Source organism: Ischnura elegans, chromosome 3 (genome assembly GCF_921293095.1).
Source record: "Ischnura elegans chromosome 3, ioIscEleg1.1, whole genome shotgun sequence".
In the NCBI taxonomy this organism is placed as follows: Eukaryota; Metazoa; Arthropoda; class Insecta; order Odonata; family Coenagrionidae; genus Ischnura; species Ischnura elegans.
In genome coordinates, this window is record NC_060248.1 from 38789396 (window position 1) to 38806732 (window position 17337).

At 37.1% G+C, this 17337-nt stretch overlaps 1 protein-coding gene across 3 annotated transcripts in view; it reads right to left on the minus strand.

Annotated features, from left to right (window-relative positions):
• Positions 1-3266: 3266 nt before the first annotated feature.
• The window catches only part of LOC124155677, a 34223-nt gene continuing 20152 nt past the window's right edge, over positions 3267-17337 (minus strand). For all 3 annotated transcript variants that reach the window (XM_046529695.1, XM_046529693.1, XM_046529694.1), the window contains 8 exons: positions 16553-16727; positions 15431-15702; positions 11490-11674; positions 8389-8485; positions 8042-8231; positions 7145-7273; positions 6672-7031; positions 3267-4829 (listed from right to left, as the gene is read on the minus strand). In XM_046529695.1, coding sequence (XP_046385651.1) covers positions 4471-4829; positions 6672-7031; positions 7145-7273; positions 8042-8231; positions 8389-8485; positions 11490-11674; positions 15431-15702; positions 16553-16727 — 1767 coding nt within the window. In that variant the 3' untranslated portion in view covers positions 3267-4470. The remainder of the gene's footprint in view (positions 4830-6671; positions 7032-7144; positions 7274-8041; positions 8232-8388; positions 8486-11489; positions 11675-15430; positions 15703-16552; positions 16728-17337) is intronic.

The window sequence follows — 17337 nt, forward strand, 5'->3', positions numbered from 1 at the left end:
CCTATCTACTCGTATAGAAACTAGGTCCCTGTGACGTCACGTGGAGTGGCATCGCATGGGCGCCAATCTGGCCTTTTTCAAATGAGGATAAAATAGACCATTGCCATTCGTCTAAACTGGGATTTCTAAAATCAAATAATTTGTATACTATGAATACACTAATGGTGGGTAAGGAATCGCTATCAATGCATTTCGTTTTCCTTGATGAAGGAAACTACCCTATTTTCCTTGTAAAAATCATTTGACTTCAGGGATGCCGACTAACAAAAAATATTGGGGGGCCCAAACTGGGGATCGTGCCCCCATAAATTTTATAAGTAGTGAGTTTTAAGTTTTTTAAGCATTTTAGAAGAGTCATGTGGTCAACATTAGAACCCTGATAACTCGAATCTCGATATCCGGATATTCCGGGGAAAATCGACAAGCACACGACACATTTTTTCCTCACACCCATTACGAATTTTGAGGGGGCTCGGGCCCCCTCAGGCTCCATGGAGTCGGTGCCACTGGGCTTAGGAGAGATTCGAACCTGGATGTCCTGATTGTCTGTCAGACATGCCGCTAGTTACACCGCCAACCAGTTTTCTCATAATGTAGATTACAGAATGGGTTCACCCTTGGGAGTAGTTTAGAGTTTCATGTTGGGGGGCCAGCAAACCTATCTGGGTTTTCGGGGCTATGGAATACCCCCCAGTGAAACAGAGGAGTCCCCGGGCGCCTCCCATGGAAAATTTGTTGAAATGAGCCTCTGAAAACAGCATTTTAAGTACCATGTAAGACTAAAATTTCTTTAAAATGTTCATATTTTTGTTGTACTTGAATGTATAGGTTTCATACTTTTTTCAGACAAATTACCATATAAGTTGAGGGGTTCACCTCACTTCAATGGTAGTGTAGAAAAACATGGGTGGAGTTTTGGGTTACATAATTCTGCCCATGGGTTCACTGAACAAATCATTCGGTAAACCCTGTTCGTAATTTATGAGAGAATGTGTAGCATGCTTGACCATAGCTGCCCCCCCCTAAAGGCAAAAATTGCAAAAGTCTTTAAGCAAAATCAGTACTGAATTGAAATGAAAGTATTCAACAAATTCTTTAAACCCACGAAAAATGATTTATACTTGTATAAGATATGTAACTAAAATAAAATTATTTTTTCAAGGAAATAATCTCATAAATCCCATGGCTTGTCCCCCCCTAGACCATGGGTTGCCCCCTCCCCCCCCCCCCCCCCCCCCCCATAGTTATGATCCTGGGTACGCCCTTGCCTTGATGTAAATTTGTAGTCATGTGCGTGCCTGTGTAAAACTTTGCTTCCTTCAAGCAGGGCTTTCAAATCAAATTTGTCCTTAAAAATATGAGGAGGGAGTGTGCCCTCCAGGACAGAAAAAGATTCCATACAAACTGTTTAAAGGTGCTAGACCTAGAAAATTTTTCGAGGGTTTCGTTGGGTGAGGGTGTGTATGCAGCCAAAAGGGAAGTTGCTATAGGGGCTTTAGCCACCAGAATTTTTTTGCTTTCAAAATTATATTAGTTCTTGGATATGGGCTAAGCATCCCTTACATTATCCATTCTACTCAGTTTTTTTATATGATTTTATCAGAGCCATAAACAGAGTTATCTGTAAACACAACAAATTTTAGATGCATACTTTCTGAGCTGTTCCTAATTATATACTGGTGGTCTTGATTCAGCATGCCTAAAATCTTTCCAAATACCTTCACTGGAATCTGGTTGCTGAAATATTATTTCACAAAATTCCAAAAAAATGAAAACAAGTCAATATTTTGTGCCATATTACCCAATATATTTGTGTTAGCGTTATATATTGTAAGTTGTCTCACTCAACTGCACTGGTTGCAGGAGGGTGATGCCTTATCCCCCTTTTAAAGGCTTAAAAACCTAATAAGCTACTTACTGGTAGGTTAATCTGCTATAATGAAATCCATTGGTAGGTTGGTAGAAAAACATAATCCACATACTTTAGATCCTAGATTCATTTGAATCCATTTAGTTCGCTCTTGATTTTAACTATTTTCTCAATCACTATAAGCTATATTCCTTTCATTTATTATCCATTCCATCTTTCATTCCTGTCAATTATACCAGGATTCTTTTTATCTCCTTCCAGTGTGAAAATATCATCCCAGAAATCACTGTGTTGAGATTGCTACCTTACAATGACACTGAAAGGCTTTTTGTGAGCCGGCTCAATAACCTCAAATCTAGGTTTTTTGAAGATGACCAGGGGCGCAGCTAGGATTTAAGGCTAGGGGGGGGGGGTTTAGGCACTAAACACTGGGGTATCTGAGAGTGTGGAATACATGCCAGGGTAAACGGGAGGTGTGGGGGCACTTCCCTAGCAAAATTTTCATATATATGTACATAAATGGTTCAAAATGGTGAGCTTTGCGACCTTCTGAGGGATATTTTATTAACATTTACACTATTCTATAAGTATTATTAATCCTATTAAGTGAAATAGATTTAACTTCAAAATTTCTCTGAACTCTGGGGTGGGTTTTATCCCCCAATAAATCCCCCATCGCTGTGCCACTGAAGGTGACCTCATATTTTTAATGAATTAGATTTTATGCTGGCTTTATCAAACAGATAATGATGTTAATGTTGGTTTTTAACAACCTTGTAATGACTTTTTCTTGTAAAGTATTCTGTTCAATGCTGTTAAATTTTGAAATTTTGCTTTGTAGGAATACAACCATCACCACAGCTACCACCATCACCCCAGCCAAACACCAGCACCAGCCAAGCAAAAGAGAATGCTACTTTGAAGGGTGAACGTAAGTGAGAACTTATTACACATTATGTATTCTTATTTCAACCGGTTATCCTCAATTTACATCAGAGCTTAGATGTTTCTTTTTTCTCTTTTATTTCTTCTTTTATGACCTAATGAAAGACATATTCTGAAAAACAAATTTCACTTCCTTAATATGAGTATAAGTGCTGCATTGACGAAACACTGGGATAACTTCTTAGCAAAGGACCCTATGTAGCATTATTTTTTATCTTACTTTCTCGATTCAATCACACTTCATATCAATTCTAGATGATGTTAGTTAAAAAATGCAATTTCCAAAAAAGAAAAGTTGTAATCACAAGTGATAAGGTGTCAATCTGGTTAGAAGAACCCATACAGGTAAACACATCGAGGAATTTGAATAAGAGGGGAAATTACTTTCCTGAGACAAATATGGCGCTTAAAATTGAATGAGATGGTTCAAATACATATACATTACAAATAATTCAGCAAGAAAATAAAAAAGCTTTATTTCAATTCATAAAAACAAATATTTTTCTTTGACAAAATAATGTTTCTAACCCTTCATACTAATGGATCGAAAGAATAAATACTTTATTTACACACCTATGAACACATGAATAAATACAGTGCCTCAGTTTTTGAACCTTTCTGTTAAGTGGTAATGTGGCAAGATGAAAAAAATGCTAACTAAATTAATTTCTTTAACTGATTGACATCATTTTCTTGTCAGAAGTATCAGAGGTTAACTACATGCAACCGTCATCTGAATGGGTGCTTGTTGGCATGTGATGATATTTAAATGAGAATAACTGTCAGGTTCTATTTTGTGAATCACAACCAGTTTTGAAAGATAATTATATAACCTATGATAATAACAGTGATTACAAATAAGCTTTTACTGCTTCTACTCTGCTGATGGTGAGTGATGAAATGATTTAATCAGGGATAGCTTTGGAAAGAGTCGTTCATCCTCTCTTGGGCCAGGTATGCCCAAAAATTCATTCACAGCAACCCCTCAATGAAATCGTTTGAGGCAGGCAGATAGCCAGGATTTCTGTTTGGGGGTACTTGGGTGGTATACAAGATGCCTACACTGATATTCTTTTGTGTATTAACATGGTTTAGAAAACCATACATTTCATTGAATCAGTTATACATATTGTGTGCATAGTGCTGAAATTTATAGTTGCTGGTTAACGGTAGACGTTATGAAATGTAACAATAGCAAAAAAATGGAGTGTCAAAGGATACTTTCCATAGGGATAGTGGTCTCCTAGCAAACTATCTCGGGTAGTTTCCACAAGGTGACAAATTTCAAAGGACAGTGAAGTCCCCAAAACCCCACTACTGGCTTAATACCTGATTTTAGGAAGCTCCTTTATGAACACGTTTTGAATATTTTCAAAGGCTAAACGTGATATTAGGTGTAAAAATTAATCTGGGTGGAATGATATCTCCTGATATAGTTTCTTAGAAAGACTTCCAACAACATGCTTTGTTATAACCAGCGTTACAATCCAGAGTGATGAGAAAATGCAAGTGTAAGTCTTTTCATGGAGCACATTACTTTTGCAAATGGAACAGGTATTAGATATAATCAGTGACTCCGTCAGACAAGCATTTTGAAACCTGGATTATATATATATTATATAACTTCATCATGTCTTCAAAATTGGAGCCTGAGATTAGCTCCACCGAGGACGAAAATAGCCATTGCTCCTAGCACCCATATGAGAGGGCCAGCCTTGTCTGTCGAAAGGAATGAATGAAGGACATTCAAATAAATTAGGATCTTTTCCTTTGGAAAGACCACATTTGCAATGGAGACGTATACGATACACAGTCATTTGTCCCATAGGAATCACCATGGGATAGGTATCACTAATGGAAGGGGAAGATGCACCTTCAGATTTTCCACGTTGCCTGACAAACTTATCTGAGCTTTCTGTTATGATGGGTATCCAGTGAGTTGCAAACACTAAATCCATATATTTGTTTGATTCTACCCCTGGATCCTTTGGAGAAACAGATGGAGCCAGAGAGCCTGAAAAAAGAATGATATGGTCATCATTAATAAGCAAATAATTGGCAAGGAACAAGTTGATTTACTACTAAATATTATAATTATATTTTTTAAGTATCACATAAAAAAGAAATCATATTATTGCTGATAATGTGATGAAATATTCATAAAAAAACATGTCAACTGCTAGGTAACTTTTGTGATTACATTTAATAGAAAACTATATTATTCACGTATATAACTGCAAACTAACCAGTGACGTACCTGTACTAGGTCACCCACATGTGTACATTAAGAGGGAAAATACTAATAGGGAAAAATCATTTACCTAGACTGGTATTCAAATCCCATTCTCCCAAACTTATATCTGTATGGAATTTTTTGAGAAGTCAGGAGATCTATTTTCAAATACCTGTCAAGACTGATTTTAGCTCTGAAGAATGTTTGCCCTTTGGAAACTATAGTTCTAGTGGATGCCATTCTTGCTGAGACTTTCACTAATTAAAATTTACATTATACCACTTTCCTAACACAACTGAAAACTTCTGCAAATATTTCAGTAATTAAATAGCTAATATCTGGTATGATTGCAGGAATTAGTAACTACCCAATTTAACTGCAGCCTCAACTTCATCCCCCTACCTATCTTACCATTTCCTCCACAAATATGAAAGGTAGGATCAATAGTGGGCAACCTTGTCATAACCTAATGATCATTAACAGCCCATCTCAGCACATTATCTGGATCCCTCCATATCTAGTTTGTACCATGTACATACAGTACACATAGAGTCAATCCTAAATACTAAAGATAGTGATAGCATCTTATATTCTGATATAAGCATCAATTTGGTTTAACTTCTAGGATTCCATATGGCTGAAAATACCATTTATGAGCCTTTCCTTCCTTCCCACCTAATACATATTACCGTATTTCTCCAAATATAGTCCCCCTCTGAATATAGTCCCCCCCTAATTTTGAGGCTTCAGTTTCGGGAAAAGTAAAAAAAAATGCATTTGAATACTTTTACCAATACCCCCCTCTACTTTTACCACAGGCATTTTTGGAAAGAAAGGGGGGACTATATTCAGACAAATGCTGTAATTGAGGTCTCAAGATCACAAATATTAACTCAATGTTAAGCAAAAGGTAGCCATCGAGAGAGGATGTGAAGCTTTTAAGAGAGGTATAAATGAGTTCATTTCAAATATCTTTGAGACTGAGAGGCAGGTCCAAGATTTTTTGTGGGTGAAGGCAGAGGGCAGGTGACTTAATGAAAAACCAACTGTAATGCAATAGGCAAAGCCTAACCTCGGGGGCATTCATTTGCTTTAAGACCTCCGTGATGTATGCTTAGTGAGTAAATTAGATGTGCTAAGTAGGAAGAGGGTTTTCCAGACAGTCTTTTATTTCCACTCACTAAGTCCCAAAGAGGTTGGAATACACTGAGGGGGGCACCACAGGTTCCGAACGTGGAGCAAAGTGTGGCAGCAATGGGAGTGTTTGGGTAGGATTAGCCCCGCCTGCTTTGACCAAAAAATTGACAATCCCTTGAGGGTGAAATATTTGGTCATAACTCTTTACTGCATTAGAATAATCTATGGAACGCACAATTTAGACTTTTTTCTTACTTCATTATTAGGCTTCGCAAAGTTGTCTCAAATATCTTTTCCCAGGGAGAAATTATTATCAATCACCATTAAGAGCATTGACCATTGACTATTGACATACGTCTAAACTGGGATTTCTAAAACCAAATGATTTGTATATTATTAATATGCCAATGGTGGGTAATGAATCGCAATTAATGCCTTTCGTTTTATTTGATGAAGGAAACTACCCTATTAAATAACTAAATTCACCTGTAGACAAAAGTCTGAGCAACCCATTATTTGGCCTAGTGGCATGGACCTCTCTCTTCTGTTCCCAACTGTTGAGACGAGGATCATTGCTTGGATCTGCAATGCCGTGACCCCATCCATGCTTCCCAACAGAATGGATACGGCTCGGATATGGAATGTCCTTTGATTCCTCCTCTTCCCCAGCTGGTCCAGGCATGCCCTCGTCATTTGATTCATCTGGTGCTTCGCCACCATTCATTGACATCTCACTTGCACTGCCATCACCGTATACTTCCCAAAAGTCTGGGTGCTCAAGTATGAAATTGCGAACTTCTGATACAGAGTCCACAGTGTTGTTATGCTCAAGGGCCAGACGATCCTCTGCATTGAAAGATATTTTAGGTATAGAGAGATATAGACAGATATAGAAAGATATTTTTAAGAATGCACGAAATAATTTTTGAAGCATCATGAACAATTTCTGCATCACAAACCTGAGTTATACAGCATCACTCCCGGAGGAGACATAAATCTTCCAAGAGCATACATTTGCCCAGTTTGAGATGAGTTAGTTCCAAAGCGAAGTCTGCAAACATCTGCACTAGTTTTCTCAGGTACTGTTCCTGGAAATACACATCATGAATTAAGGGAAACGAATTTCCACATCTAATCAAAAGAAAATTGCAGTATTCTAGAGAAAGTCTTCAAACACTGTGCAGATTACTTGCTGTCCTAGAAACATAAGCATAACATAAAGTTTTTTCCAATGTTTTTGAGGATGTTTATGTCATACCTATTTTCAATGTACGAGTACACTCACTGAGTGCTTTACCATAATTCCTTCACCAAACAAATAATGTATCTGGTCTGATAGTCTTCAGAATGTCTCCTTAAACTAAGCCCCCCTGAAACATACTCCCACCAGTTGAACCATGTAAATGTACGTCCTTCCAAAGGAAAAGCCCCTCAAAAAGTTCTCTGGCAACAGTCTTGGATGAATGTATTTTAAGGAGAGATGGGATGCCAGTAGAAGATACAGAAAAAACTTGAAGGGGTGCAAAAGATATCTTGAGGTAATTTAATTTTATCCCCTAATAAAAAATAATCAAGTCACATGCAGAGTTTAAGATAATTTAAATTTAATTAAATTTATAATTTATTGCACACATATACAAGAAAATGCCATCTTATGATATTAAAAAATTATAATTGTGGTTCTGCAATGTTTGGCAATACGGGCAGGCAGCCCGAAAGGGGGGGGGGGCACACGCCCCCCATCTGTATCCACCACTATGGGATGCTGAACACCATGATGAAGGGAAGGATACAGGGAAGTGGGAGAGGGGAAGAAAGAATGGATTCTTTCGCAATGCATCATTTCTTATGCTTACCATTATAAAGCTTGTATTGGTCCATTGAACCACTATGTCCCCGGCAATTAGTTGACCAGTAAATAAAAAGATCACGCCCTGGTGGTCCATGTAGACTGAGAGTGATAGGAGAACCTAGTGGTGGTCCAGCACCAGCAATAAAAGGGCTACCATGCAATAGCTCTCCAGTTTTCCCATCCAGTATCGCTACCTGAAAGTGAATCAAATTTTAACCAGATTGCGAGCAACACTGTTTCCTTCGATATCGAATTACATTTACTAGAGCATATAAATTCTTTTCATTTGTTTGGACATCATAAATTTTAAATATCTTCAGAATGTTGAAGAAGTTGCATAAGCAAGCCAACCTGTGAGTAATAAAATGTTGGATATCCAGGTCCAGTATGGAAGCGAACAATGACATCTGGAATATTATCTTCATTGAAGTAGCCAAATGCTGGGGAACTGAAAAAAAAATTTTGTACTGTCACCTGTTTGCCATCTCATTAGTTTCATCTGTGTAGATCCCATGTAAAAGTAACACCTATATCAATGTGCAACAGGTATTGTTGAATAAACCTCTCATTCCTTCCATGGTTAAGCACCCTTTCCACCCTGGCTGATATCACGTTCAAGTTGTGAGGGGTAAAGGTTTGAAGGGTTTGGAAAAGTACCTACATACGTGCCCTTCGGTGGTCGATGCAAAATATTGGAGAAAACCACACCCATAGGATGGATTAACCACCTACAATTTTGAATGCATATTTATGTGCATGCTGTTTTAGTATATTTACGAAAGTTTTCATTATATTAATGAGAAATAAAGTGCAATATCGGAAAAAAGTCCCTTCCATAAAGATTGGCATCAAGGCAATGGTTTGGATATTCATAGGTACCATCTCAACTATTTAAACTGCAACATAATTTAAAGGGATAGATGCATATGGCTGCAAGGTTATGGTTCTGGTTATAAACTGCAACATAATTTAAAGGGATAGATGCATTACAATGCATAGTATTTGTTGCAGAAATAATTTATGAATCTAAAAATTATTAAGTTATTCTTTAAGTGTATCTTCCTTGACAGGTGCTCCAATTTTTGAACTAGTGATGCTGCAGCGTGATCATGATTGAATGCTGCTTTACATATGTTATGTATTTAGCAAAAATAAGCAATATTTATCAACTTAATGAGAAGTTTTACCTCAACTTCATATTATTCACCATTATTTATATTTCCATCTACAAGCAATGCGCTCTCATGGCGTAGTTGTTTATCTGAATAATCTGTGAATCAAACTCAGAATTTGTGTTACACTACTTGTGGAGGTGTTATATACTACAGTGGAACCTCGTTAAAGCAAGTACGGGCTATAGCGACACCCCCGCTATTACGAGAGATAGCCGATGCACCGTCAATTGACCCTATAATAACCGTGTTCAAAAATTCGTTTTTACGAGACCCTTTCGGTGTTGGCTCTCGCCATAGCGAGGGTTTCACCGCCGGAAGACTTTCATCAAGACTCCTTAACCTCTGTAATTGCTAGCGATCTGTTAGAAATGAAGTTAATGGAGTGCTCAGTCTCAAATTTATGTGGTAAACTGTCGTTCGATAAATATAATGATTGACGAAACAATGTTTTGCATGATTTTTATTCAGTGCAGCACTTATAAATTGTTTGAATAGGTAGTCGTTATTTGAGTAAGGAAATTTAGTGATGCAAAAAAACATCGCCTTTCGCCTGGATTTATGCTTACGTTTATCGGATAGATGTTTATCTGTCAACGCACCACTCCTGTTCCTGTATATCTATTCACAACAGGTATATTGGCTATTATTTGCTCCACCTCCGGTAAAGCGACAATTCGCTATAGCGAGTGTTTATTAGTGCACCGTGGGGTGTCGTTATATCGAGGTTGCACTGTACATAGGCATTTTTATTTCTTCCATATCACGTACTTACATCCATTTTATGAACGGGAGTTGTATGTAATAAAGTTATAAAACTTTTTAATTTGTTTTTTTGATGAATGCAGCACAAATAAATCTGTTGTTTGCAGAAGAAATTAATCAAGAAACTTAAGACAGCTATATTTTATTACCCCTGAACCATGCAGGGCAGGATTTAGGATGTGCGTGACCCGGGGCCCATTTTGGTGTGAGACCGGGAGGTGCCACTGGTTGCGTTGAGAGCTGCATACATCAACAACACCAACAGATAAAGTGTTTTTTATCGGCAGCACTTACCATTAATTAATATCAATGTTGACGACTACACGTTAACCAAAACAGAAGCGGGCTTCACTCATCCCCACATTTGTGATATTTCTGTCTGTTTTTTTCTGATTTTGTGAGATTTACCTCTATATTGGCGGAAGGCTCTTGCTTCGTGGGTGGCCCTGGATTGGTAGGCGGCAAGTGCCCCTAGGGCCCCCACCTTGGTTCAGCCCTGGAACTACGTTTTCTCCTCGTTAAAATTGGTATTAGGTAAACTATTTACCCAAATAACAGGAATGCTAAATGAAGGTTCCAATCGTAGAGGAGGAATGTGTTTTAGCTAGTTTTTCATGAATGTGGATGAAACATGCATATCATCCTTTTGTTAGATGTGTTCTCATTTTTTTTCCATTGAACCTTAGTTTGTGTATAATGAAGGTATTGTTGTACGATGTATTGGTCACCTGAGTACAACTACCGGATGATCAAGGTGAGTGGCGTAGCCAGGAATTTTGTTCGGGGGGGTCAGGAGGTTTTAAACTAATAGACCTCATGAAAGCAGGCACTTGGTGGGATATCTAATGGACGTATTTCACAGAAGCAGCCACTACAATGTGAATTTTGGTACTAATGAAAGTTTGTGGTGCCTGCTGCATTCAGAGACGACCCCCACTACCACTCAATGCGGCAAACTATTGAAATGACAATTTCCATGGCACAAGAGCCCAACAGTACTCTTACTTTTTCAGGCTCCGTCCGCATGTTGTGAATCTTTGTCAACATGTATGGGCAGAGCTCAAAAATGTTGACTCCATCCAATCAATGCCTTAGAAACTTTTGAATAAAAATATCACAAGACTGTTACTAGAAAAAATTTAGCTTGTGGCCAGTTGAGAGAGGGGGTACATTTTCTGATGGTTCAGTTAAGGAAATAACCACAGATTGTTCAGCCACATATCTTTCTGGAGTCACACACAAGTATGCAATAGGTATTAAAATGATTAATTACCTCCGCGGAATTTCAGCCGATTCAAATTATGCTCATGGGCTGATTTATACAACACAAACTAGATCAATGTAATTTTAAATAAAAAAACTACCCGAACAAAATTGTGTAAAGAGCATGGTAGAATGTTTAACCAGTCAGATAACTCATGCAGTAAAACAGCTCATACCTTATTATAGCACGCAAGCAAGGAAAAGAATTTTTATATCATTTGATTCATGATATGGCAAACTAGAGTTGCCTACCTGAAGGTCTCGGAGTGTGAAGGTAAAGCGTGTGTCCAGATGGTACGTAATGTGAGACCATCAAAAGCCAGGACACTTGAATTACAGGTAGCTAGCACAATATCTTCTGCACCATCTCCATTAAGATCAGCCAGTGCTGGTGGAGCTATCAATTCTCGTTTGGTGTCTTGAAACAGAAGGCGAGCCTAAAAATAGTGAAATTCACTGGATGCATTCATGTCATGTATATCAGGTGTTTTTTTTAATGTCAACCACAATTTTTAATCAATTGATTCTATTTCTGAAAACTAAACAGGTAACATCAACCTTGGATACCCATTTTCGTTACTCATATAATGAAATTTAGACACTTTTCTCTCACTTTTCATATTGATGTAATGTTTACAATAATACCAAGGAAGGTGAATAAAGTAGTGAACAGATTAATCACCATTTAAATAATTATTATGTGTACAGATAATATTAAATAATCATTATAATATTATCTATACATAATTGGTTTTATTATGAGTTATAATAAAATTATAACTATAATCTATTATATAATAATATCTTTAATATAATAATTATCAGTACCCCAAGGAGGAAAGAAAGTCAAAATGACGTCACTTTGACCTCAAAATGACGCACGAAAAGTCACTATTCAGTCATGACTGTGAAGGTGCCTTTTTGCGGGTCATTCTGATGTCAAAGTGACGTCATTTTGACTTTGAATTAATTTGTACTAGTTTTCACTAAAAGTGAGAACCTGTTCAAAAATTGTCAAATATTGTCTAACATACTCGCTCTCCCCACATTCCAACCTGAAGGTTGGTTGGGAAAGGTGAGGGTAGAGCTCACCCCAGACTTCACACAACCGGGCATGCGATATTCGAATATCACACCTTAAGGAGGGGGCCAGTTCCTTTCCCTGGGATAGTTCTACAGATAATTATTAATTTTGAGGAGCCCAAAGCTTCACCCCAGGTTTGAACTCCTGGGACCTATCTGCCAATAGCCAGTGGCTACATCCAATAGGCCACTCAGTGGCATAGCCAGGTTTTAGGTCTAAATTTAAAAGGTGGCGCCCCTTAAAATTCTCCCCTCCTTCCCTTCCCCTATTGGTACCCCAAGACGTGACTGCGCCACTTGCCCCGGGTGATATATCGTGAAATATCGCAATAATTAATTATATCGGAAATACGAATTTGAGTTTTGTACTTTATTGATCAATGAATGTCCGATATATAGGGCCCAATAAAAGAATCGGAACCGATAGAATATCGGAACCGATAAATATCACGATATATCGTCCAATAAAAATATCGGGTGCGATAAATTAACTGAGCCCTTAAAAATATCGGAATCGTTAAAAATAGTCCTCCGATAAAATACTACGGAACTTCTATTATATGGTAGAAATATCCTTTCGATAAAATATAGACGTTTCATCCAATAACAAATATATTGGGCCCGATAAAAATCACCATATTATAAAATACTGCACTTGATAATCCAATAAAAAATCGCCACTGCTAAAATATCACGAAATTATCCAATAAAAATTGCTGCTCGAATAAAATATCACAGTTTATCGTCTCATTAAAGCCGCAGCCGCGATAAGAAATAGTGATTTATCACCCGATCGCGTCGTCGCGTTCAATAAATATCATGTTTTGGCATCGGGAAATTAGTTTGGGAAAATACAGCTATGTATAGGAATGGCCTTCGTTTACGCTACACCATAAATCGGCGCGTAAAAAACTTAGAATGTACATCGCAATATTATATAGTAGCTATTTTTCCATCGAATTATACAACGTGATATATTTTATCTGAAGGCAAATATTTATCGGGCTGGAGATTTTTTAATGAAATGATACATCGTGGTATTTTATCGGTAAGCGATTTTTATGGGCCCTGATATTTGTATCGGATGATATATATCGTGATAATGTATTAGATAGCGATGTTTTGGTCTCGGTATTTTTATCGATTTCCGTCCGAGATTTAATGACGTTTTATTTGATTATTGTTCCTTAAAAATGGTCTATTATTTGCTTTTGCCGCAAGAAAGTCCCCGGGATTTTGCCAAAATATTTCGAAGAAAATCCGTGACGCGCCATTTCTAAACTACCATGCGCCGCGGTTTTTTTAAACAACTCATCGTCGCTGATTGCTGCATTTGCGTAAGAAATAATGAAGCTTCTCCACGTTTTCAATAATATTTTCGTTGAGAGCTCGTACGTGCGTCACTACGGGAATAATAGCCAATAATAAATATCGGTCTTCATTTCAAATCAACAATGGAGCGTTTGCTTCTCTGTAATCTGCCATTTCTCGGATTATTTACGCTTGTTTTTGCGAACGAGACAAGTGACTGCAGCCATTAAAGAGAGGAAAAGGAAATGAAAATTTGCTTTATATTGCTCCAGAAGATGAGATGTTTGATAAAGCTAATATGCCAAAACTTTTCTGGATGACGAGAAGGATTTAAAGAACTTTGAAGAGCTCCTAAAAACCTCATATCTCTTCAAATCATACGTGAGTAAATTGACAGTTACCCGCTCTACATCATCCATCAAATTAAACCTTTCCATTTTCCCTTCTTGTGCCATATGTTAGAGTTAAAATTATTTTGGTTTCCTTTCTCACAGGCTTAACATCTTAGACAAATTGATGTTGATCATACTAATGAGATGGTGTTTTCAGCCCATGTGACTAGAAATATGTGTCCAAATGAATTTGCTCGCTGCATCAATTGGGATGAAGAGGTTGGAAAAATTATGTTCAACAAACCCTGCATCAATAAGGCTATTTGCAGTTAGTGTCAATTTTTCTAGTTAATGTATCATCAAAATTAGAAACTTTCAGCTTCTTAGTGTTATTTTTTCCTTTGTTTGTAGTCCCACAATGGAAGAATTTCCTTAAGGGTAAAGTAATGAAGACGAAGGCAAAGATTCAGTGGTGGTTCAACACAACTGCTAAAGCAACTAGAGGCAACTGAGGGGAAAGGAAATGCTACAGAATCAACTGAAATGGCTGATGTGGATGATTTTTCTCGATTTGTATTTGAAGAGGGAGAAAAGGAACATTAAAAGGAAAATTAAAAACAAATCCTGAGGAATTTCTTCTTGTATAATCTATCTGTTTTTTGTTGCAATAAAATCCTAATAAAGGTTGAGTTACACATCTGAAGTTTTTAATTTATCCCTAAATGACAATCTAAATGCAGAAATTAAAGTATGAATTGTCATTAGAAGAACAAATAGGTTTGGTCACAAATAGTCAAAGTGAGGTCATAATGAGGTCAAAATGATAGGTAGTCATTTAAGGTCATATTGACATCATCATGAGTCAAGAAAGATGTCATTTCAAGGGACCATTTTGAGGTCACGGTGACTACCAAGCCATGACTTGAAAATGACATCAAGATGATGTCATAATGACTTTTCATTCCTCCTTGGGACATGATTGGTTCATACTCAAAATTCTCTTTAAATTTAACCTAAAGAAATGCTAATGCTCAAATCATGGGACAAGTAAACTTCAAATTTTTCACTGAAAAAAGAATCATTACAACAATAGCAATGCAGCTATTACAGGATCTACATTAATGGATAGATTTTATATTGTTACGTTCAACACATGTAACCATCTTTCAACTACATTTATTTCTTTTAATAAGACAATGGATATATTTTCATAAAGAGTTCCCATTTCCCTTCCACTATCTCGTCTTTGAATCTTAACAAAACTTTGGCAACAAATCATACTCAAGTTGCTTGTCTTAAAATACTATCCCACCAATGCAACAAACACATCAATATAAAAGAGCTTGTTGCCATACGTCACAGTACTCAGGCTAAATAAAGTATCAAGGGCCATGACACTTTCATGGCTCACAAGATAAGGCTTCAATTAGGCATTGAATCCTCTCATCCTTTGAGAGGCAAACTGACCTTTATTCCATTCTTCTTCTTCCTTCGCCTCTTTCCTCTGTTCATACTGCTTCCCTCCCGTAGCAATTCGCGGATGTTGACTACATACAATGAACCTGGACCAGTACGCCCACTGATGGTCAATAACAGAGAGCTTCCCCCATCAGGGTCATATAGTATCCGAGGAGGGGTCAGACTTTGCCCCTTTTCTCCAGGGCATGGTGCACTGCCTATTACAGCACCTCCATTGCCAGATACAAGCCACATACGACTCCAAAGTGGATCACCATCTCCTACAAATATAATTACAAACCACTTTATTCTTCACTAATTCAGAATTGATAAGTTTGGTGTCCTGAGTTTAACAACAAAGGATCTGATTAGCCATTTTATCACACTTGACTTTCATTTTATTTTTGTGATTTTTTGGTAATTGAAAATCCACCACCTACATTTCATGACTTTGAATAACTTTAGATTTTATTTACATTCTGAAGCTTTGCAATACGTTATTATTTTTTTAAATACATATAAGAGGACATGCTTAAAAGCCCCAAGTGCACCAATTTGGTTCATGCAAAAACTTTCATTTTCTACATACGTATGTATTTCTATTGCTTGATGCATACATGTTCCTTTACCTACTACACCACCTGAATCCTTTTTCCTCATTGATGTTAGGTTGTTTAAAATTTATTACTGTTAATGGCATTAATTTTTTTATACAAAATAATATTTAAAAAACAGAAAATCTTCTGATGCATGATGGTATTTGGCCCTTGCATGCTGTATACAAACAGAAAATGTGACAAGTTTTTCTAACTCTCTCTCATATTTTCTTTTTCTTAATTTGAGATTCATCCACGTATGATAATAACAAAACAAGAATAAAAATATTTTTAAATATCCACAGGCAAAAATATATTTGCATTTATTTGTCAATGCAAATATATTTTTCCCTGCATGCAATCAATAGACTAGGCATGCATCATTAGTCCTGAAACCATGACTAACTGCCATCGTCACATTCACTCAGTGTCATGAATTCTAGAATTATGGAAGTCAAAGAAGAGTGAATACTCCAGAAAATAAGTGATACATATACATATTAAGTTGAGATCAAACCATCAGTCATGTCCTCACCTCCATCTGTACCACTTTCGACAGCAAGAATATCCTGTACCCCATCACCATCCATATCTTCCACAAATTGTGCCGTGAACAAACTAGCAAGCTCCTTCCTTTGGCTCCATACCCTCTTAGTTTCCCCAAATTCCCATATTATACTCCCATCATGCCCATTCACTGCACAGAACACCTGAAAACATCAAATTTCATTTTTTATTCCATATAAAATTATTATTATGGAAGTTTTGTATCACCCAAAGGGTGGGAACAGGTTGTTATGAATCCGACAAATAGCCAGGGGGAAAGCCCTGAAACAAACCTTTTGGGGATATTAGTCCCTCTCCCCCAAACTCTTGTCCTTAGTGGTAATTATGAACAATACATCTGGGGAGCAGACCACTTGCCTTGATAATCAACAAAGATATCGTCCTACACATATTTCAATGGTTACACAATCATCATCAGGTACTCCAGTGTATGATGGTTTTGTAACATTTAAAACACGTGCATGCTGTTAATAAACTTTTTGGGCGATTCAATGCCTTTATATCCGTCTGTTTATCATTAGATATGAAATGATATCCATGAAATCTTTCCATAAAAAGTTGGCTTTACCAGCCCTGAGACACATATCCTCTGACATCCATTTTTCAATGCAGTTACATTTCATTATGTCTGCTAATGATGAACTTTCAGAACCATTCAAATTATATAGCGAACTGATTTAATGAAATTAATGGGCTTTTGGCATGCATGCGAATTAAAACAAAATATCAGAATAAGCAAAACACATATACCAC